The sequence below is a fragment of the Cryphonectria parasitica genome, assembly GCF_011745365.1.
Source record: "Cryphonectria parasitica EP155 unplaced genomic scaffold M406scaffold_7, whole genome shotgun sequence".
NCBI classification, from domain to species: domain Eukaryota; kingdom Fungi; phylum Ascomycota; class Sordariomycetes; order Diaporthales; family Cryphonectriaceae; genus Cryphonectria; species Cryphonectria parasitica.
Window position 1 is genome coordinate 978,872 of NW_024468915.1, and position 21,840 is coordinate 1,000,711.

Below are 21,840 nucleotides of genomic sequence, written 5' to 3' on the forward strand. Positions count from 1 at the left end.
ACGATCGCAGTCGCTTTAGACGCTCTAACTGACGATAGCGTATAGTAGATGCGAACAGCGTTGGCTGTGACCCTGCTCAGGATCGTGGAAACGCTTTGCGGCTGAGAAGGGAAGTAGGCTACAATAGGGAAGTGGCGGTCATAAGCCCGCCAGTTCCGGTAATGCAAATAAGAGAGACATGAAGTCATCGATCCCTTCAAGACCGAGCACTGAAGAATACAAGCACGCACAACGCACAACTGATATGATTTGAAGGTCCTGAAAACATCCTTTATTATTATTCTTAATTTTTGGAATGTAGATGAGGCCGTAGTGCAGCTCTTAATTATGATGATGTTGTGGACCAATGATAGCCATTTACATGTAGCATCTAGGTGGCGAGAACATATTCGCTCTTCCAACAACAGACACCACTTACAACCTGCCGATGGACCACGATGACCAATTGAAAAGCTCGTTCGGCGCCTGGCGAGAACATAATTCTGAAGCAGTAGGCTTGAAGTGTCGAGTCTGGCGTGCCCTTCCTAAACACATTACTAATAGGCCCTGTTGAGTGCCTAAAGACACGATGTCTTCGTGGAGCACGTCTAATGAAGTTCGACCGTTGGAAGCTACAGCTGACGACTCTTGACTGCTTCGGCAAGTAATATCGTTAAGACGTTCCAATCGTGTGTGCTTAGCCAGGTCCATAGCTCAAAGAGGCAGCGCTTCTTGAGAAATCATGGGAGTTGCCCCCTGAAGTGGCTCCATATGTGTCTCATATGATATTGGGCTTGGATCACATAGGTGACCGTTTTTCGATAAGGAGACCTACCTATGGTCAAGTTGAGGCCGTGTCCCTTCCTTTGAGCTAGAGACAAGGCACGTTTGACGATAGAAGTTGGGACGACACCGCTTCTTAGTGGAGGGAGGGGCAGCGTCCCCTGGCCTGCTACTACCACCTACCACCTAATCTAAGGTTATCGTGAGGCACCCTCGCTCGCACTGGCCCGCCTCGACCGGGTAACTCCTTGGGTAGTCTCACCGACTCCCGACTGGCGTTACAGCAGAGTAGTGAAGTGACCTGTCAGCTACTCGTCGGACAGCCGGCCGTTGCTTGGAGGAGTATCGATCGAGTCTTAAGAACCCAACGCGATGCGCGTGACCTTCTAAGAAGACACGCAACAAGTCTTGTGGTTCTTACATGACTTGCCTGATCGACAATTCCCCTACTACAACGTCAAGGGGCCATCCATACTGGGTGGCCTTTGCCTTTAGGTGGGAATTCTCCAGGACTCGAACGTGGCAGTAGACATAAGACAGTAAACACCGACACTGTAGGTGCGTAGGCAGCATCATTCAAAGCCATGGTCGATGTCAATAGAAGAATCATAAATGAGGATCAACACTGTGTTGCGCATCAGTCCGGGGAGGGGGGAGGAAAACAGCGGGGGATCTAACAGGATTTTAGGCGGCACCCGCCCGGGGGGGAGTTGCGCTCAGGGCTCATGTCGATTCTGGCTGACATCACATCGACAACTTCCCCAGATTTCAGGTCGATCATTGACTCGCACCATTACCTTGTGTCGGTCTAGCCTCTGGGTCCGTCCGCGCGGGAATGCTCTAGGTTGCACAGGTCGCCTAGGGGACAGATGGGTTGTGCTGTCCAGCTGAGCAAAAGCATGAAGGCGTGATGGTCTCTGTGTCTGGCAGGTTGTTGTGCTGTGTGTGTGTGTGTGTGTGTGTTGGGAGGTCAGTGTGTCGAGCTACAGTGGCCGCATGACTATTATTTCAGACGGGTGAGCATGATCCCGAAGCATCTCATCATCATTCGGAACTCCAAATTACGAACTAGGAGCTTGGCTAGCTCCGAGGAATTAAGACCAGGCCTTGCCAGCCTACACAAGCTTACTATAGTACTAGAGCCCCATCCAAGTTTAAATCGTGATGCCATGTCCAGCTGATCCGAGAAGCTCAGTGCCTCTTGCTAGGGAGGTCCCAGCTGCACTTATATTCAGCATAGAACGGTTTTTGTGTGCTGTAAGAAGATCAGCTATGGGGGACCAGAGTTTAGGTCCTCGGGTCCTACGCTTGCTGCAGATCAAGTGTGCAGCACGAATTTCAGGGTCTCTGTTTTCGAGAAAATCGGGGGCCCACCAGGGGGCCTGTGGGGAATTTCTTACGGAGGTAGACGAAAAGAGAGGAAGGAAGGAGATCTCCAAGGGGAGATGAGCAAAGAAAGAAATAGGAAGAGGAGGAGGAGGAGAAGAGAAAATAGGGAAAGTAAAAAAAGAAAAGATATAGAAAAAATGGAAGAACCGCCGGCCAACTACCGAGAGCGAGCATTGAGGAAGGGAAAATTCAATCATTACAGGCAGGGCCCTCTTGGCCTCCCCAAAGTTACATTGCCAGCCAGGCCCTGGAAGGACAGACCACAAAGTACTGTGTGTTTTGTGCTGACAACAACAAGGAGGAAGCGGGAAGTGGTCTGGGTTGGCCGAGCTAAGAAAAGACTGGTGAAGGATCCCCTGGCCTCTCCAGGCACTGCCGCCTAGCGAGAGCGACAAAACCAGCCATTCGAGGCCCTTCTTCCCTGGGATGGGGAGGATCCACCCGTCATCTTGTGAGCAGAGCCATTGACGTCTAAGAAGTGCTGAAGGATGATGGATGGGTTGCTATATACCCTGCCTTCCTGGTGGTTGTTTTTTGCGCCTTGCTGCCCACGGCATGGTGCCCAGGGGGGGGAATCCCCGGTTTGCTGCCCATTGGGCCTGTCATCCACTAACCAGCGTCACCGTCAGCAGCAGAACCCATGTGATCAAGGCTCGTAGTAGCTTGGCACGGCCTGGGCAAGACATGGTCAGCCAGACATGGTCACAGTATGTACAAAGCCTAGCGGAACCTTGATTTGTTTGCCCTCTCTCTTTCGATCTATGTACCGTATGGGGGCTACTTACCACAGTGGTACGGCTACGATAGCTGCAATTCTGACAGTACGCTGAAACGCCGGGAACGAGCGCGGGTATCGAGGCGGTAAACGTTCGCGGTGGGGATTAACCTCCCCTCTCTACTCTAGACTCATCTCCTCAAGCGCTAGAGAAACCATTACCTTCCTCCACACAACACGCCAAGAAGAACCACAGTCCCTCCACTTCCCGCCATACCATCCCCTGGGACCCCTCGACCCTAGACCGCCCAGTTGGCGAATTCTCAACGTTGTGGGTATCGGGTTGCGAACCAAAGAAAAGAAGAGGGGGGCAAAATAGAGAAGGGAAAGAGAAAGAGGAAGAAGGAAGAAGAAAAAAAGGGTTCACCCCTGGTGCGGGCAGGGCGGGAGCTGCAGGTCGCATGCAGTGCCAGCTGTGAGGTCCAGTCATCCCCATCCAGTCACACAGTGACCCTACCCAACAGGATCCATCAGCACGTTTAGGGGGGTCCCAAGGCGAAAAAGAGTGTAGAGAGAGGAGAGAGCCCACACTGAGCCAAGCTCTGTGCCAGGGGGTTTTTGGTGGCCCATGATCCACAAGTCTGCACGGTTCAGTCTGACGAAGAGGCCCGGCCATGACGACCCCCAATTTCCTTCACTGAATAAAAGTATTGCACCCAGCACACTATCGTGTGTGTACAATGCCGTCCTCGTCTCCTCCCCCCTCTCTGCCTCATCCCGTCTCTGTGTCGCCCCTCTCCTCGACGACAAAGAAGAACAACAATAACTCCCCTCGTCCCGAGTCCGTCGCCGCCTTCCCCCGACTTTCGATTAATCTCGGCCAATACACGACCTCGTCAGCCGAGTCCTCCGCTCCAGGGTCGCCAGCGAAGCCCTTTGCACCCGCGCACGCGACCAACAACAACATATTTGCCGGGGTCCACAACGGCCCGTCGTCGTCGTCGTCGTCGTCGTTGCTGTCATCCAACCTGACCTCCGATCGTACCACCATAGCAACCGCTCGTGCGAGGAGAGCTACTGTTTCTGATGCCGCTGCCGCCTCCAGCACTGGCTCCTTTGCAGACAACATCGAGATGGACCCCATCAATCCGGCCGGCCACCGCCGCCGCCGCAGCAGTCTAATGTCGCCCTCGAGCAGCTCAACACCGCAGCCAGGGAGGAACGGGCACGTCAGGGGCCCCTCCGTCAGCGGGCAGTTTGTTATGGACGAGCCAAAGATATCAGAAGAGAGCGAGTCCACAGTCAAAGGGAAAGATAGTTACATAAAGCCTGGCCCGAACCCAGACTTCTCGGACGAGGACCTGCACGACGACGAGGAAACCGGTCTCACAGCCAAAGACAGAAAAAGGAAACAGAGGAAACGGAGACGAAATACGTTGCTCGATCAGCGCATAGCACGCGACAAGATCACAGAGGAAGAACGCAAGGAGGCAGACCAGACTGTGGTCAGGAAACTGGCTATCAATGGGACTTTGATCGGCCTCTGGTATCTCTTCTCACTAAGCATTTCACTTGTAAGTTGGCAACTGATTCAACACCACGAACATGGAATTACGGAAATATGGATTGTGTGACTTAGTACTGACAAGGAGGGGGAAAATTCAGTACAACAAGTGGATGTTCGACAGCAACCGATTGAACTTTCCTTTCCCGTTATTTACGACCTCTGTACACATGCTTGTACAGTTCTTTCTCTCCTGTGTTGTCCTTTACTTTATACCATCATTAAGACCTCAGCATGCGCCGCAGCGAAGATCAGACCTGGGCCACTCTTCGAGGGACGAGAACGATCCAGACAGCCCCATCATGACCAAGATGTTCTACCTCACTAGGATTGGGCCCTGTGGTGCAGCCACGGGTCTTGACATCGGCCTGGGCAACACTTCTCTCAAGTTTATTACTTTGACTTTTTACAGTAAGAGCTTCCCAGCTTCGCGTCACCCCGCTTTCTATACACACGCAAAGATGCTGACCATCCATCACAGCAATGTGCAAATCGTCCTCGCTAGCATTCGTTCTTATTTTTGCATTCCTCTTCCGATTGGAGGCACCCACATGGAGGCTGGTGGCCATCATCGCAACCATGACCATCGGAGTCATCATGATGGTAGCCGGCGAGATCGAATTCGACGTTCTCGGCTTCATCCTGGTCATCTCCGCCGCCTTCTTCTCGGGCTTCCGTTGGGGTCTCACCCAGATCCTTCTGCTGCGCAATCCGGCTACCTCGAATCCTTTCTCCAGCATCTTCTTCCTCGCGCCCGTCATGTTCCTCACCCTCCTCGTCATCGCCGTTCCTGTCGAGGGATTCCCCGCCCTCATCGAATCCTTACAAGGGCTCGTGAACGAATGGGGCATCGCGGCCCCGCTGCTCCTCCTGTTCCCAGGAACCATCGCGTTCCTCATGACGGCTTCCGAATTTGCTCTGCTGCAGCGAACATCCGTCGTCACCCTCTCGATCGCCGGCATCTTCAAGGAGGTCGTGACGATCTCGACTGCCACCCTGGTCTTTGATGACAAGCTGACGCCCATCAACATCTCGGGGCTCTGTGTCACCATCGGTGCGATCTGCGCGTACAACTGGATCAAGATCACCAAGATGCGACAGGATGCGCAGAAGACTGTTCATAGCCTCCACATTGAACCGGACCTATCGAGCCCGAGCTCGAGCGAGACAGACCCCGAGGATGAAGGCGGTGAGGAGACAGGGCGGCTCGCGGCGCGGCAGAGCGTGGAGGTACCCATGGAGCAGGGTGATCTAGTGACGGTTGATGGCGACATTATCATTCCACCACCTCCGCAAAATCCGCCATACAACCTCACCCATGTTTCTGGAGAGGAGCGAGACAAGGCAGACCGGCAAGACTAGAAGAAAAAAACAGGAGGAAGGGCTCTGTGTCCCCATTTTTTGGATATTCCATTCTCACAAGGGGGCAGCGAGGACAAGTCAGTCAGTCGCCTGGAAGCATGCTCAAAATGATACCCCAACAACCATTTCAGAAAGAAAGAGAACAGAGTCAATTAGCTACATATTCAGAGCGAGCATAACCGCATTTGCATGACCATTCAAGGAGTTCTCACTCAGAAGATAGAGAAATTGATGGCTTTTTTTTCACTTTCCTGTTTTTCGGAGGAGAAAGAAGAGCCCAGGTCAAACTGTGTGTTGCAGGGAAGAGCATTAAGCATATTTGGATTCTGAGGAACCGGCACAATGGACCGGGTTGAGCAGATCAATTTGGTCAGTCCAAAAGGAGACTGGCTATACAAATAACAAAGAATCTTATTAATAACAGAGAGCTACAATAATTCTGAAGAAAGGGCGTATGCCATCCTGCTCATGTTATTGTTCTGCGTGCAATATGTAGATCGTCCTGGAGAGTGGTCTGCGCCAACACCCAGGAACCACGACTCATTTTCAATCCAATCCAGCTATAGAAAAGAAGGGAGAGAAAAAACACACACACAATACCATTAGCCAAATTCTTCCAGAAGGCTGATCATCGGGCTCAATCTAATTAATCAGAAACTTGACTGTCAAACGAAGAGAGAACGTGACTGTAACTGACTGTGACCCTTACAGATAGTAAAGTAGTTTTCCTTCCTGGTGGAGAGGGCCAGCACACAGTGACTGCTTTATTGTGACCTTGTCGCTGGGTCTGTCAGCCTTGTGTAAGCCGGGGATGGAGGGGGAACACAAGCCACACAAGGCTGAAAGTGTGGTTTCCTTTTGAGTTCTCTGACTTATGAGGGATGTTGCGCATTTCACATGGAGTCTTGGTCTTTTTTTCCTTTCTTTCTACCTCTCGAAAAAGAAAAAAAAAGGGGCAATTGACCAGAATTGGTGTGCTGCTACGAAAAACTACTTCTCCCGAGCATGGTCTGACAGGATCGTGGAGTCTCACAGGTCAGAGCGAGACAGAGGCCTCCCAGGATCGCCACTTGGCGCCTCGGCAGTGTGGAGCCAGAGTGGATGAATGAGCACGTACCACACACAGTACATGGACAAATCGCTGATTACTACCAACTGTGAGAATGGGAAAGTGAATGTCAAAGAACAACATCACCGCCGGATTGCCGGGAAATACTAGTGTTGGTAATGATAATATATTACTAATGAGGAAAACGTTCCAGCTGGGCATTGAATGAGTTTTTAAAAGCCCATGGCACCGAGGGTATTTCTTTTCGTATCAGCCATCCATCCATCCACACTCTTTCATTACCCATGTTTGAGCCCCGTTCCAGTAAGAGAATAGCATGTACGTGATGTCGAAACCCTGCCCATTTGTGATGAGCCATAACGCCAGGCCGGACCAAACGCCATTCATTGGTCTCTCATTGATCCCGCGGTCCTGTATGAAGAGGGAAAAAAAGGAATGTCGTCGATTCAGGTATCACATCTTTTTGACTGCCCAATCGCAAATCATCTTTAATCCCATAGTGAAAAAGAAAAAAGAGAAAAGATTTGTTTCCCGCCCTTTGCGTCATCCAACAACCATAGACGCTCAGTGCTTGGCAGGCGGTGGGCTGGTGGGAGGCTCGTACACGGTTTCGCCACCACGCGGGTAATAGCTGCCAGAGGGCTGCTGCAGGGGGACGTCATTAGGCTGCTGGCCGTAGTAGCCATCGTTGGTGTTGTGCGTGTTGCCGGTGTACTGGTTCGGGACGTCGTTGGGCGTGTACTGGGGGGGAGGCGGGTTGGAGTTGTACTTGTTGCTTCCAAACCAGCCGCCATTCTGGTTGCCATACTGCGGCGCGGGTTGCTGCTGCTGGCCACCGTACCCACCGCCGAAGGGACCGCCACCCACCCAGCCGGTGCCATAGCGAGGCCGCAAGCCCATTCGGCGGCGGCGGCGGTTGTTGATGCAGCTCCAGAAGACGAGAAGCGCGATGACGAAGACGATGATGATGGCGGCGAGGACCCAGCGGCCCCAGTAGGAGAAGTTGGAGCGGTAGCAGAGACCATCATTGCCGAGATACCAACCACTGGAGCAACTAGACAAGAGGAAAAGGAAATGTTAGACAAACAAGTGAATATATGGTGGAAGGGGGGGGGTGTGACGAGCCAGACTTACGCTCTGCGGTTGAGACTACTCGAGGTAGATTGTGGGATGAACATCTTGACGTATGCGCACAATTACTTCAAGATGTGGTAATTGGGGGTGTTGATGGTGGATGAAGGGGATGGGATCGAGAGGACAAGATGAATGGATGATGGATGGGTAGGTGGGGTTTAAAGTAGGTTTGTACGGAGAAAGTAGAAGGCCAAGCTCGAGAATGGCTTGGGGAAGGGAGGAAGTGATACGGATGTTTTATCTGGGGCGTCGTCAGTAGTGATGAAATCGTATTGGCGTATTCGTAGTGCGGAAGAGGTGCCGTGTGGCAGTAAAAAGCTGGGTGGCGGGATTTGGGCCTCGGGTGCCGTGACTTTGCAGGCAACAAAGACCCAGGCTGCTGAGAGCGTGATTCCTGGGCAAATGGATGACGTTGTTTGATGGCTCGCTCTTGTTAACTGGTTCTGGGTGGTTCTGGAGCCGGGGTCCAACCAGAGCCGTTCTGTCACTGCCCCTCAGCCCCCCGCTCCCGGGGGCCAGCACAACCTTATTCAGCGCACTTGTGTGTGAGACAGGTTGGGATTTTGTCCAGTCACCTCACCCGTTGGGGTCTTTGGACGTCTGATGACTGGACAATTGTGAGTGAGTGGCTTGTAGGAACGCGTCACTCCTTTCAATCCTTCACTCGTACCCTTGTGAAGACTGGAACAGCGACAAAACGTGTGTGACGATATATGGAATCTGACCAGTGCCGCACACTATTGATCACTTTTGCGCCAATGTGGTACTTGATTTCTACCGGAAAACGAATGAATCCCGGCTATAGCGGCCAGATAGTGGATTGCTACTGTGGCACAATGTGTGTATGTGGTGTATGTACCCAGCAGGTTAGCAGCCAGGCCGGTTAGCAGGTCTTGGGACGTGGCTGTGCTGGGGATGATCGCCTGACCATCACCCAACAACAACTCTTCTGCTACTTCCCGCCTGTTCCCACCTGCCACCTTCCCGCCCAGCGGTAACCCATGGCTGCCATGCTGTACGTGTTGTCCAACAAGAGCTTAGTTCGGTGGTGATGAACAAACCTGTTTCCCTTTTCAAGCATTTCAGATTATCCATCTCCCCCGAATGCTCCATTTGGATTTTCTATATTCCAAAACCCTCAGTATCAATTAAAGCTATTTTTTCCCCTATACTATTTTACAGATTTTGGCCAGCTGAAACCTCGGAGTCCCGCTCCTCAACCCCATCTTCTCGGTCAAAGTCAAGTAACTCGATTCCATCCGCCACGGCCTTTGCTGCTGAACCAGCGCTGAGCTATCCACACCTCTGAAAATCTTTTACTAAGCCTGCCGCCCTGCCTGCCTGACCGTCAGGTGTATCTGTGCAGACCTGATGTGCCGAGGAGAGCGAGGAGATCGTGGGGACGAAGGCCTGAGGAGGCGGTGCCTTTTCCATGCCGGCGACTTGGGCGACAGGAAGCGCGCCCCCGACAATGAGATGGGTGGGACCTGGAATGCGTCGCGCCTCGACGCGACGGTACTGGCCTGGATGCTCTGCGTCCTGATCCGGGCCTGGTCTCGAGAGGTGCGGGTTGCCACTGGTGCGGGCTCGTCCAGCATGATGTTCAGTGTTCCCAGGCTCTTCCTGCCGAGCGTCTTCTCCGTCTCGATCAGGAGGTCGTCCAGGCCCCGGCAGAATGTCTCCAGGCGCCGAGTAGTATCGCCTCGCTTCGCGTTCGGGTCGATGGTCGCGAAGGAGCGTTTAAGCTTCACCAGCCTCGTGGCGTAGTCCTCATACTGTGCTGGGTCGCAGTCCAGGATCAGCTCGATGTTGGTCTCAACCGGCCGCTTGAGCACATTGATCCTGGCCAGGAGATCCTCGTCCTAGTAAAGGATGCCAAGTTTAATTTTTCTTCTTCCCTCTTTTTTGTTTTTTTTTTGTTCTGAGCAAGTGCTCAAGCACTCCATCATGCTTCTTTGCCCTAGAGGAGAAGGATAATTACACACCTGCTTGTCTTGCGTGCTGTCGAGGAAACTTTTGACGTTGTTTGCAAGTTCGACGGTGCCCATGGCGCCGCCGATGCTAACAGAGCTTGAGCTGTTCATGTTGGTGGGCCTTTCCTGGCTGGACAGGACACTGTGTAGTCGCAGGAAGGGGGTTTCAGCGAGAAAGACGTTGGTGTCTCGACTGTCCAAGAGTGTCCGTTTAGATAGAGAGGCCTGGACAGCTGCCCCTTATGTCTTTTTTCTGGTGCACTTCGCCAACTCTTCTTGGCCTTTACGTGATAACAAATTCCGGGCCCAACCTTTTCTTCTTACGGGCCGGTGCTCGGGTTCCAACGTGTCTCTCGGACCTCGTCCAGAAATCTCACCTACCTCCCCTAACGTGAGGGAGAAGAGACCCGGTCGTCATCTTTAGGTGCGATGCTATTGAGCTTCCCCTCTGTTCGGCTGCAAATTACACTGCCAAGGGAGCCCGCAGGCCATTGGTCGCAAACTTGATGGTCAGCTCGTTTCATCAACAAAAACAGGGGACATTTTCCGTGAGCCCAACTTGTGTCTTGCGAGGCGGGTGCGTGCTCAGCGGCCGCGGCTGATTTTGCCCAAAATGAAAAGGCGAGGAAGAGCTGATCCTGAGGGGGATGTGGCGTCTATGTCAGCACCAACCTGTTCGCCATGACAAGGAGCCTGTCCTCCCCCCGCCCACCTTCTCTTTTCTTTTTCCGAGGAACGCTTACGCAGAATGGGTCTCTCTTTGGGCCATGCATGGTATTTTATAGACTACGGTCGGTTCCATGATGAGGTCAGCTCGCCAGGGCACATCAGGCCTTGAAAGTCTTGGAATGAGAGCAGCCTCAATTTGGCAGGCTGACTTGTCACAATTCCCTTTTCTGAAAAGCTCATCTCGCCTCGACACCTGCCAAAAATTGGGGGGGGGGGGGGCTCTTGGTGGACCAGTGCTGTTTTCGCAGAGAAGCCAATCCTGACAAGTCCTCACCAATGAAACCGCTGTAAAAGGCCTTGGAGCCGCTAACCTGATTGGGTAATTTACACTTGAGCATCACGTCTGAGGTCGCGCTGGTGTGGCATTTTATCAGTTCCAGGACTTCTTTAGCCCTTATCTAATTTGCCTCATAGCTGCTATCATCAAATCAAGAAATATATACTTACTGTCTGCCCTTTGGTGTGCTCCCTGTATCTAGTCGGGACCCCGTCTGAACAGCAACAGAGCTGTCGCACTGCCCAGCTTCAGCCTGATATCAGCCTGGTCCTTTCCCACCACCTCCGCTATGCGACGAACAGTCACTCTCACACAATCTTCTTCTGTCCCTACACAGTCAGGATGAGCCTGCCGCCAACGCGTCACCATAGACGCCGTATCGAGGCCCTGCGCGAGCTCGTCGAGCGACTGCTCCCTACCGCCGGCGAAGAAGTCGACAGCCCCGTCCTCGAGCTTCCCGCCGCGGTTCCACTCCTTGCGCACAAAATTGCCCGCCGAAAACGCTGCGACCGGCGGCTCGATGGACCATGGCAACGGAAGCGTGTCGTACATGGTGCGTGACAGATGCAGGGCCGGACCCTCAAAGGGCCCCAGGATACTGTCTTCTAGGTGGCTGAGAGCCTCCTGCACGGCTGCGGCGTTGGGCGTGGAAGGGTCTTATCTCAGTGTCAGGCTTCCTGTTGGTATCGTAAACGAGGCCTTGCACGTTCTTGAGCAATTAGAAGAACGGGGCTGGACTAACGGCAAAATAGCGACGCGTGGGTCCATAAGGCCACAGTGCCACCCGGCTTCACCATGCGCGCTGCTTGTCTCCAGAACTCATCCATGCGAAACCAGTGAGCCTATCGTCCAGTTCGTCATCCTTGTCAGTGGTAATAAATCAGGACGGGCAGGACACAGATCTTCACATACCGCCATGGCCGACGTGAGCAGGTCCACCGACCCAGGCTGCACGATCCTCGAGCTCGCCAGCTCCTCGGCAGCCAGCACTTCGAACTCGACGGGCTCGCCGCTCCTCGTCTCGCCGGCAGCCTGCCGTGCCTGCTCGACCATCTGCGCGCCGGGGTCGACGCCGACCACGCGCGAAAAGTGTGGTGCTAGCACACGCGCTGCCTGGCCCGTGCCGCAGCCCACGTCCAAGGCCATCTCGAGGCTGCCTCCGCCGGCCAGGTGGAAGGCTAGGGTCTCCTGGATAACATCGGTAGCGGATTCACCGCGGCCACGGGCGTAGGCAGCGGCTTGTTCGGGGGTGTAGTTGCGGAACGTAGGGTCTAAGGGGGCTGAGACAGTAGTGGAGGACATGATGGGCGAAGAGAAGAGATTGGTTGATGAAGTAGTGACAATGGTGGTAAGTGGGAGTAGTGATGGCGGTGGTCTGGGGCTGCCTTGAGGCTTGCGCTGTAAAGGAGAGCCTTCTTCTTGTCTCGCAGAGGCAATAGAACTGACCGCTGCTCGAGATATGACGCAGAATAGTGGTGACTCATATCGAGGGGATTTAAGCAAAAATGAGTTCCGCGTATATCCGTGGTGGGAATCAATCCTCGAATCTGCGCCGTACACTTGCGTTCGGATCGGTCATAGATAGCAATCACGGCTTGGAAATAATTATGGTGTCTTTTCCTAATAACAATGTTTGAGAAAATGCCATCCGGTTGGCCAGCATACTCATGTTGGAGCGTGATTTTATATTGCAACCCAACTGTAGGTGGTAAGTTGACGTTCCTAAGCTCTAGTTGAGGCACAAGCAAGTTTTGGCATTAGTACTGAGATTCAATTAACATTTCTCCAATGAGATGTCATGTTCAAATTCGTTTGTAAGCTGTATAATTAATTGGGTCAAGTTCTGGCCTCAAACTCTCACTTCACAACTCTGAACCCTCGGTACACTAAAAAAGGTCTCTCTCAGTCCAGGTAAGTGGGTGACGGTCCAGGCCCAGCAGCACCACGATGTTCATCACGATCAGCCCACATCCTCTGGTCCAAAAGCCGGCAATTAGCTATCTGAGAAGGGAATTGATCATCCGAGTCAGCCTGTGAACATTGACAGGACAAGCGAGCAAGCCTAGCTGAACTACTAAAACCCACCCTCGTGGCAATGACGAGGACGAAAAGATGGCAAACTTAGTTTACCTTTAGGCTGCGTGTTCTCAAGTTTTAGTGATAGTTACGTGTAAATCGTGTCTCTCTTTGATACTTTCAATGAATGTGCATGTGTCTCTTCATATCTTTATCCTTCTTTCCCTAATATCCTTTCCATCATCCCTTTCAATCTTTTCTTGTGTAGGAAGCTTGAACGACTGTCAGTCGAGGAAACGGTCTTGTATCTTGTCTGCGTAGGTGTGAGAGTCCAGTATAACGTGGAGATCAGGTCGAGTTGATCTGTTTTGGCGTGCAAACGAGGCGGTCAAACTTTATCTCACACAACAGACCTGCAGTCCCCGCCACGCCCTGCAACAGAACGCGCCAATACCTCCCCAAGGCTTGAAAGACTTGGGGTTTCCAGACACACAATTCGTCCGAGTACTCGTTTACTCATGGTAGAAACGCAGATGAGCTTTGGTCACCAGTTGAAATATGATCCTTTACCTTCAAACCTCCTTCAAGCCTTGATAATCGGGTCGAATTCGCCCAGTTCAGCTTGTATCGCGCCTAGTGGGCGTGGACTAGCCCAGCTTATTGACTTGTTGGCCTAATTTTTTTGGTTGGGGGGGGGGGGGGCAATGTTTTATGTAGGATGTATTGACATAGGTAATATCTGCATGTACGTGCAGGCAGCAGGTGCATCAAGGCAAAGCTGATGTACATCAATCCATTATGGCTCGCCTGATCGGCAGGAACGACAGTGGGCGATGACGAGCTCTCCACGAGTCTTTCCTATAATCCCACATGATGTCAGTGAAAGAAAATACACGCGACAACCAATTCTCCATCCTAAGCTACCCGATCAACATCCGTGATTCAGGACGTAAGCAGCATCATCAACTGCGCCACTGAAACAGACAAAACTACTCAAAAAACGAAACACAAATAGGGGCGTAACGATGCTACACATGGCTCGATGACGATCGGATGATGAACATTCCGCCTCGCCTCGTCTCAACTCAGCAGAGGCCAGACCTTCTCGCTCTCTTGGCCTAGCCCTCGCAGGCTTGTACATTCTGTTCCCCACGTGGCTTGCCGCAGGAACACACATCCCCCCCTTCCCCCCTCCCCCCGGCTCAAACACGAAACGGTCTGAAGATTACGAGGAATTCGGGAGATTCTCATGCCGACTATTCACCAGAGCAGGGCGGGAGGAGCCGCGTTTCGTGAAAGCTCTCTCTCTGTGTGTGTTTCTGTCGCATGCACGCATGCACGCATAAAAGGACCAGACGAAAAGGGGGACCGGACGAGTGGGTGCGCTGCATGCATTCATAATGACACATCGGATGAATTAAGTTACTAATCAAACCTGCATCGTCACGTGCGATAGCAGCAGCTTTTGTAGGACCATGGCGCGGCAAACAAGAAAAGAAGCTTCACTTTTTCCTTCCCTTTCTTTGGTGCGTTCATCTGTCTGATTGACCAAAGTTGGCGAGACAAGATAGAAACTAGCTAGGCGACGCGCAAGCACCCAACGGGGGTGGACATTATGAGACCCATGAGTCTGAGTAGGAGGAGATTACCTATATGATTTGGTTATCTCGGGATCAACATCGGATTGGGCCACAGTCTCCATATCTACCAGTATCTGCAAAAAAGGTGGCATCCCAGATCTTGATAGAAACGAGCAAGGCTACAATCTACCAATCAGATGGGAAGGAGATGGAAAGGAGGAGGGGAAGGAAGATGTTCGTTTCAGTCCGGGCTTTGGTCTCAGCTCACGGAGAGAAGTCTTACAATCACAGGTTCTCTTATGGAGTAGGAAACAGAAAAGAAGCAGAAGGGTATGGTAACGAGAATGCGCCACGCCGACAAGGGGGCCTGATGGCCCACCCGAACAAAGACCGCTCCAAGGCTCCAATGATTCAAGTCTTGCTTCGCGGCAGAAGACCCCAGTGGGACCGGTGAGAGGGCGTTTTGTTCTGTGCACATTGCACATGACATTGCATATGCTTGCATCCTCGGAGATGAGAACTCAAGGAAGAGGGTCACGAGAAATTTTGGTGGAGGATGCTTTACAAAGGTAAAAGAAGAGAGAGACTTATAATGACCACATGGTCAAAATTGAATCTCGGAAGCGAAGGACGGTATCGGGTCACAATATTGGGGGGGGGGGAGGAGGGGGAGGAGAAGGAGGAGGGGGTTCAGTAGTCTAGGATGGATGGTCATGGTGACCTTGGCAACACGCAGTAATTCTCCAAGTGAGATAGACAATCAAGTCACTGACAGTGATGATCAGCCAGCTTCTTTTTCTTTCTTGTCTCCTTCGGAGGAAAGATGGCGTGATATCACCAACCCTCAACCATGGACATGCTGGCTATGGGCAGGCAAGCATCAAGTCCGGTACAGACATGGTTGGAGTATGTGTAGCATCTATATTGAGGGACCGTCAGTGTGGGCTCGACCCGGATTGATCGTCGTCCATGGCTAGCTGCCACGTTGTGTGGCTTGTCTTCCAAACAAAAGAATGAAAGAAGAAAGGGGGAAAACCACACAGACCTGAATAGAGGCCCCATTCTAACTCATCTAAATGGATAGGCACGTACACACACACACACACACACACACACACACACACACACACACACACACACACACACACAGCAGCTCGTGTTTATAAGAGAGCCCTAGTGGTATTTGCCCCGTTCGTCCCAAGTCTGCGGTTTCGACTGTTGAAAAGTAGGCGTGTTGGTCCGAAGCCAACGTAAGATGGCTTGTTTGCACTTGGTATAGCGGACGAAGGAAAGGGGAATAGAATGGAGAAGCTATGATTCGAAACTTGGTACCGAGCGGACACCCCTCATCGTGTTTGGAAAAAGACGAGTGGCCGGCATGTCGGCATCGAGGCAGGAAGAGGAGCAGGCTGAGGCAGCTTCTGTGCTGGTGCCGCAGCAGGCACAGGCAAAAAGAAAAGAGCGGGCGCCACAGCAGGTTCAAAGCGGGTCTAGAATATCTTCTTAAAACGGCACTAAGGAAGCTCCTCGCTGCTCGCTTCAATGCAGCCGCTAACATCGCGACAAAGCTTGGCATAGTAAGGTTATATTGTAACGACCCATGTTGTGTCATAGTACATGGTAGGAGAGCACCATACCATAGAAGTTATTGCTCCAGGAAAAAGAGGGGAGGGGGGGAAACCTCCCCGGTCAGGCTAAAGGTGCTGGCATACAGTTGGCTGGGGTCAGGACTCGGATCCGATGAGGGAGAGAGAGTGAGGGGTTGTTTCGTAGGCGATCAAACATTGTACTGCAGATGCAAGTGTAGGTCAGAGCCAGGGCCTAGTGCTCCGGGGGCCTCAGGGTCTACAGGGGAGGGGGGGGGAGTAAATATGGTACTAGTCCAGCTATGGAACTACGGGTACTGCTATAGTGCTAAACAGCAGCTTATTTTCCCCACGGGTGACCCACACTAGACATGCCCTCTGACACCTTCCAGGTTCCAAAACCCTCCTCAAAAACTCCAGGGCATCCATCACCGACCCCCCTCCCGTGTTACCCCTTCAGCCTCGTCTATTCCCCCTGTCAGAGCTGTCGCACGGTCCTTTAAACGAATCCATCGACGCCCCCGTCCCAATGCTACTCTAGGATTGGCCTGGATTGTGTATACATTGAAGAAAACACGAGGGGGGGCTTGCTTGCTTTGTTTCTTTTTCGCTGTTCGAGCAGGCGTTCATCCAAGATGATGTCCCGTTTTCCCCTCCCCTCTTCCTCCTCCTCCTCGTCGTCCCCCCCTGGACTGGTGCTTCAGGAACGACATGGATGAGGGGGAACAGACGCGATTAATTCATTGATTGATTGACTCGACTTCTCTTTCGGCAGTTTCCTCCTTTTGCCCCACCCACTCGTGCCGTAGATATGGGCTCATGTTGGCATACATATGGGCTCACCCTCCCCCTCGTGGCCTCTCGTGATGGAAGGAGATGATGGGGCCAGATCTGGGATCTCGCTACTTTGATTGATCGATTAAGGGTGTCATTTGACAGCGGCAAGGTTTTTTTTTTTCTCCTCCCGAAATAATCAGACAATATGACATCGTTGGGATCGTGAGTGCTTTTACGACTCCTACTACAACATTTTTCACAACAATATGCTAACGCCTATTTCCCTCTAGTCTGCCTGGTGCCGAGATGGTTCGTCTGCTGGTCGGCCCGAACAGGACCGAGTTTATCATTCACAAGAAGCTGCTGTGCGGCTCAAGCTCCTTCTTCCGCTACAGCCTGGAGTCTGTGTCCACGCCCAGCTCGCCTGCCTCAGCCAAGGATGGCGATGGCGGCGCCGTCGTCAAGCCCGAGAAGGTCCTGTGGCTCTCGGAGGAGAGCCCCGAGATGGTGGACTTGTTCCTCCTCTGGCTGTACCAGCGCAGCTCGTTCCGCAACATGCTCGAGAACATGGTCGCCGCCGTGACCGCCCCGGCCAAGGGGTCCAGCCAGGTCAGGCTCCTCAGCAGCAGGCGGGCGCTGCACTGGAACCTGGTCAAGCTGCACCTCTTCGCCGCCGTCATCCGCCTGCCCGTGCTGCAGGACATCGCCATGGACGCCATCCAGGACCTGTACCTGCGCTGCGACTGGGACGTCAGCGTCAACTTTGTGCGCTTCCTGTACGAGGAGTGCACCTGCGAGCAGGCCTTCCGGATCCGCAAGTGGACCGTGGCCATGCTGGCCTGGACCCTGAGCAACGGGAGCGCTGACCCCTTGGCCTTCAACGATCTGTTTGCCGAGTTCCCGGACCTGTGCGACGACTACACCCAGCACATGCAGAAGATGATCGACAGCCGCGCCGACGTGCGCGTCAAGAACCCCCAGCTCAGGCTGCCCAGGAATAGGCTCAAGAACGAAGAGCGTCACTTTGGCTATCGCCAGTGCTCCTTCCACAGCCACCGCTCGTCTGTCGGCGAGGGGAGGTGTCCCTACTCGGAGCAGCCAGACATCCTGAGCCCTACCTCCCCGACGCCATCCTCGTACTACCACCAAGTCAAGTCTGCGGCCCCCAAGCCTGTAGCCACCCGCCGCCAGACGCGGCTGAAGGGTAGTATCTCGGAAATCTGGACCGTTCCTGAGAGCACCGAAGAGACTTGAAGAAGAGAAAATGTGAGAATAGAGGTGAGTGCAATACTTTGAAATAAAAGCCTTTCACCCCCCAGGAGATATCGCAACAAACTCGCTGACTCTCCTACAGTCTCTCCATCATAGTCAGACTCGTCCACATCTCTCTCTACACCATGTCACCCGACCGTCTACAAGACCGGCCATCTGAGGCGTCGCCCATCAAGTCAAAGGCGCACCAAGCCAGAAAGAGGGCTTGAATGGGCATTATCAGTTATCGACGCGGGACTTTTGTTCGAAATCGCCTCGAGCTGATACTTTCACAGCCTCAAAAAAAAAAAAAAAAAAAAAAAAATCGGAGCAAAGCAAGAGAGACTCGCAATAGGAGGCGGGAACCTGGACTTTCCTGCCACCTCAGGATGATCTCGTTTTTGTTCTTGGTTTTTCTTCTTCTTCATCTTATCTCCTTCAACAACATGCCCTCTCAAAAGGGGAAGTTTACCAAAGATTTCACATCCGTATCGTCCATGTGGGCCATCTCGGATCTCAGCGCCTTCTTCTTAGGCTGCTGTAACATCTTGTCATCATCACAGGCTCACACAGTCACATGCCAAAGCTTACGGCTTGCCTCCTGGCGGTCACGCACAGAGACACGCAGCCTGTCGTGCAGCGACATGATGAAGCCCTTATTGGGCTTCTGGCCGTCCTGTTCCCATTCCCCTCCTTTTCTTTCCTTCCAACACATGTCTGAGATAAGCTGTGTCTGGAATGTAAATATACAATATATATATATGTATATATAGAGGGGGAGGTGAGGAGGAATTTGGCCCTCTTAATTTTTGTGGACATAATACTTCATCCATAGGCTCCTCTTACAGGAGATGCTCCTTCACAAATCCAACCACCCTTTGGATCAAATCCTCCAAGTGCTTTGTCTCCTGAATGAAATGCCCCTCCCGCGGATACGTGACAAACCGGAAAGCCAGGCCAGCCTCCTCCATGGCCCTCCTGAATCCCCAGGCCTGCGTAACCGGCACTCTGGGGTCCTGTTCCCCATGCACCATCAACACAGGCGGAATGTTGTTGTTCTCCACCGCCTCCTTGAACGCCCACAGCGCACTCCCCTGCCTCGTCCTGACATCCGCCCTGTCCAGCCGCCAAAGACACCCGGCCGGCTCCGCCTGCGTATACCCAATATCCGACGTCAAGACCATACTATCCCACTCCGAGACCCCGGCCCCAGGCACCGCACACCGCCACCGCCACCCCAGCCCGTGATACACGCCGCCGCCGCGCACAGCGGATAGGTACGACAGGTAGCCGCCCTGCGACCAGCCGCCGACGGCAAGCCTGTCTGGATCGGCCAGGCCCAGGGTGATGGCGTGCTGGGTGAGGGCTGCTATGTCGGGCTCGTCGGTGGTGCCGTAGTAGGCGCCTGGCCCTGCTGCTGCATAGCTTGCGTAGCGCTGGCCTCGGCCAGAGCTGCCGCGGTAGTCTGGGATGAGGACGGCAATGCCGGCGGAGAGGAGGAAGGGGGCATAGAAGGTGACAGGGTCGTGGGAGTCGGCGGTGTTGGTTATGCGGTAGTAGGGTCCTCCGTGGATGGAGACGTAGGTTGGGAAGGGGGCTTGACCGTTTGGGGGTGTGTTGTTGGTGGTGGTGGCCGTGGCTGTGGCCGTGTTTGCTGGGGTGAGGAAGAGGGCTGAGACGGTCTCTTTACCATCGAGGGTTGGGCAGGTAATGAAGGTAGCATCTTGGGCGAGGGTACGGGTGGTGAAGGAGGCGCCGTGGTCAGAGAGCTGAGTGAGGGACGGGGTAGTTATTTTTGGGTTCATCACGGTAAAGACCTCGGTGGGATTGTTGATGTCGCCTGTTGCTACCACCATGAGAATCTCTTTCCTCTCCTCCTCATTGTTATTATTGTTGTTGCCGCTGCCATTTGAAGGGATGGCGACGGCGTCATAGCTGAAGATACTCTTCTCCTGGCTAAAGAGGATCGTGCCATCCAGAAGCCTCACCTGGTCCGCCATGCCGTGGTGGACGTACACAAGCACTTGACCCCCAGCCTTCCGAAGACCAGGCTGGGCACAGTTCTCCTCGCCGTAGGCCACCTTCCTGTACTTTAGCTTGTCTCCTTCTTCTGTCTGGCCCTCTGGAGAAAGGTCGACTGCGTACACTGCCAGCCCCGTCGATGAGGCCTCAGGCACGTTGTAGGCGAGGAAATACAGCGTCTGCCCGCACCAGATGGGATCGTACAGCTTTCGAGGTAGGTGGACGGACCTCTCCCCTCTTCTTCTTCCTCCTCGTTCCAGCTTCAGCCCTTTTGCGCCACCAAGCCTGAACGTAGTAATGTCGCAGCCGTGCAAGAACTCGCTCTCGATGTGTGCCGACTTTTCCGTCACGACAGCCACCTCAGTGCCGTCGTCTCCCAGTGCAAAGTTGACAACCTCGACCTTGCTGTCCCACACAGCCTCCACAGCGCCCGTCTCGACGTCGACGCGGTACAGGTGTGCGAACCGCCGCTGCTCCCTCTCCTCTTCTTCGCCCCAGACCTGCGCGTCGTCCCCTGCCTCCTCGCGCGCCTGGGCCGCGGCGGTCTTGGCGGGCCTTGCGATGAAGAAGATGTGCTTCCCGTCTGGGCTGAAGCGGTACTTGGAGATGTCCTGCTCGCTGTCGCCTGGTGTGATGGCCTTGGGGCGTTGTTCCTCCTTGCCCTCATCATCACCGCCGCCACCACCGTTGCTGCCAGACGACGACGACGACGACGACGACGATGACAAAGCCCTAACCAGATAGATGGCGCAGCTCTTACCACGTATCCCCCTGTCCGAGAGAAATGCGATGGTCTGGCCGTCTGGTGCCCACTGCGGGTCACGGTCGTTGAAGTCGCCATTCGTCAGCCTGCGCGAGGACTTTTCCGACCTGGTGTCTGCGAGCCAGATGGATCTGTTGTGGTGGGTGTCCTTGGGCTTGTGGTCGTGTTTGGTCTTGGCTGTGTAGGTGACTTGTTGGCCATTGGGGGAGAGGCTTAGTTGGTCTGGGACCTTGAGGGCCAGAAGTTGTTTAATCAGGTCCATGGTGTTGTTGTTGTTGTTGTTGTTGTTGGGGTAATAATGATGGAGGTTGTGCCAGTAGGCTAGGGTGAATGTGTTTTTTTGCCTTCTTAAAGTATGTGATGAGTTGGATCAAGTGTAATAAAGAAGGGTCGACTTGGAGGCTCTCTACTTATACTGTGTCCTTCCAAACTCGGTCAGCTCGTTGCAAACCAGTCGCGGCAGCGTCGTCATCCTTGTCGTCGATACATATTGCCACTGGTTGATTGGACTCTGCTATTAACTGTACAAACCATATGCGCTAACTAATGCATCTCATCCTGCTTGGGTGGGTGATGACGTTCACTATGTAGAGAGAGCGGCGGAAATATGATGCGTCTGACAGGCAAGATCTCGTAGCCTTCTTTTTTTGGCCTTTCCTCTCTTTATGATATGATTGTGCTTACCTACTTTTGTTATCGAATATTATTGCTGTGGCTCGAGAGGTTGATGACTTACACCGCGTAGAATAAGTATATCTCATCATGTATTTTGTTTATACCGTCTCCTGCCACTGCTAAGCAACTATATCCGGGACCAATGTATTGATCCCAACATAGCATTGCGTGTTTCTATAATGGAATGTTCATGGTG

The 21,840-nt window shown here is 53.2% G+C and overlaps 6 protein-coding genes across 6 annotated transcripts; 2 read left to right on the plus strand and 4 right to left on the minus strand.

Annotated features, from left to right (window-relative positions):
- Positions 1-3,990: 3,990 nt before the first annotated feature.
- Positions 3,991-5,600, plus strand: M406DRAFT_12734 (uncharacterized protein; the record flags this gene model as incomplete). Its single annotated transcript, XM_040915378.1, has 3 exons — positions 3,991-4,440; positions 4,532-4,841; positions 4,912-5,600. Coding segments are annotated over 3 exons (1,449 nt in total), but the record flags the coding sequence as incomplete, so codon positions are not given.
- Positions 5,601-7,015: 1,415 nt separating this feature from the next.
- Positions 7,016-8,146, minus strand: M406DRAFT_323507 (uncharacterized protein). Its single transcript, XM_040919778.1, has 2 exons — positions 7,996-8,146; positions 7,016-7,915 (listed from the first exon to the last, which is right to left on the minus strand). The coding sequence occupies exons 1-2, from the start codon at positions 8,037-8,039 to the stop codon at positions 7,426-7,428; spliced, it is 534 nt and encodes a 177-aa protein (XP_040773314.1). The 5' UTR covers positions 8,040-8,146; the 3' UTR covers positions 7,016-7,425.
- A 1,168-nt stretch (positions 8,147-9,314) lies between these two features.
- Positions 9,315-10,079, minus strand: M406DRAFT_72348 (uncharacterized protein; the record flags this gene model as incomplete). Its single annotated transcript, XM_040925540.1, has 2 exons — positions 9,315-9,857; positions 9,981-10,079. 2 exons carry the CDS (start codon positions 10,077-10,079, stop codon positions 9,315-9,317), a joined length of 642 nt encoding a protein of 213 aa, XP_040773315.1.
- A 1,093-nt stretch (positions 10,080-11,172) lies between these two features.
- Positions 11,173-12,276, minus strand: M406DRAFT_72349 (uncharacterized protein; the record flags this gene model as incomplete). Its single annotated transcript, XM_040925541.1, has 3 exons — positions 11,173-11,630; positions 11,717-11,816; positions 11,887-12,276. The coding sequence occupies 3 exons, from the start codon at positions 12,274-12,276 to the stop codon at positions 11,173-11,175; spliced, it is 948 nt and encodes a 315-aa protein (XP_040773316.1).
- A 4,939-nt stretch (positions 12,277-17,215) lies between these two features.
- M406DRAFT_280414 (uncharacterized protein) lies at positions 17,216-18,022 on the plus strand (the record flags this gene model as incomplete). Its single annotated transcript, XM_040918406.1, has 1 exon — positions 17,216-18,022. A coding segment is annotated over exon 1 (783 nt), but the record flags the coding sequence as incomplete, so codon positions are not given.
- Positions 18,023-19,026: 1,004 nt separating this feature from the next.
- On the minus strand, positions 19,027-21,231 carry M406DRAFT_63267 (uncharacterized protein; the record flags this gene model as incomplete). Its single annotated transcript, XM_040924825.1, has 2 exons — positions 19,027-20,896; positions 20,933-21,231. 2 exons carry the CDS (start codon positions 21,229-21,231, stop codon positions 19,027-19,029), a joined length of 2,169 nt encoding a protein of 722 aa, XP_040773318.1.
- Positions 21,232-21,840: the final 609 nt, after the last annotated feature.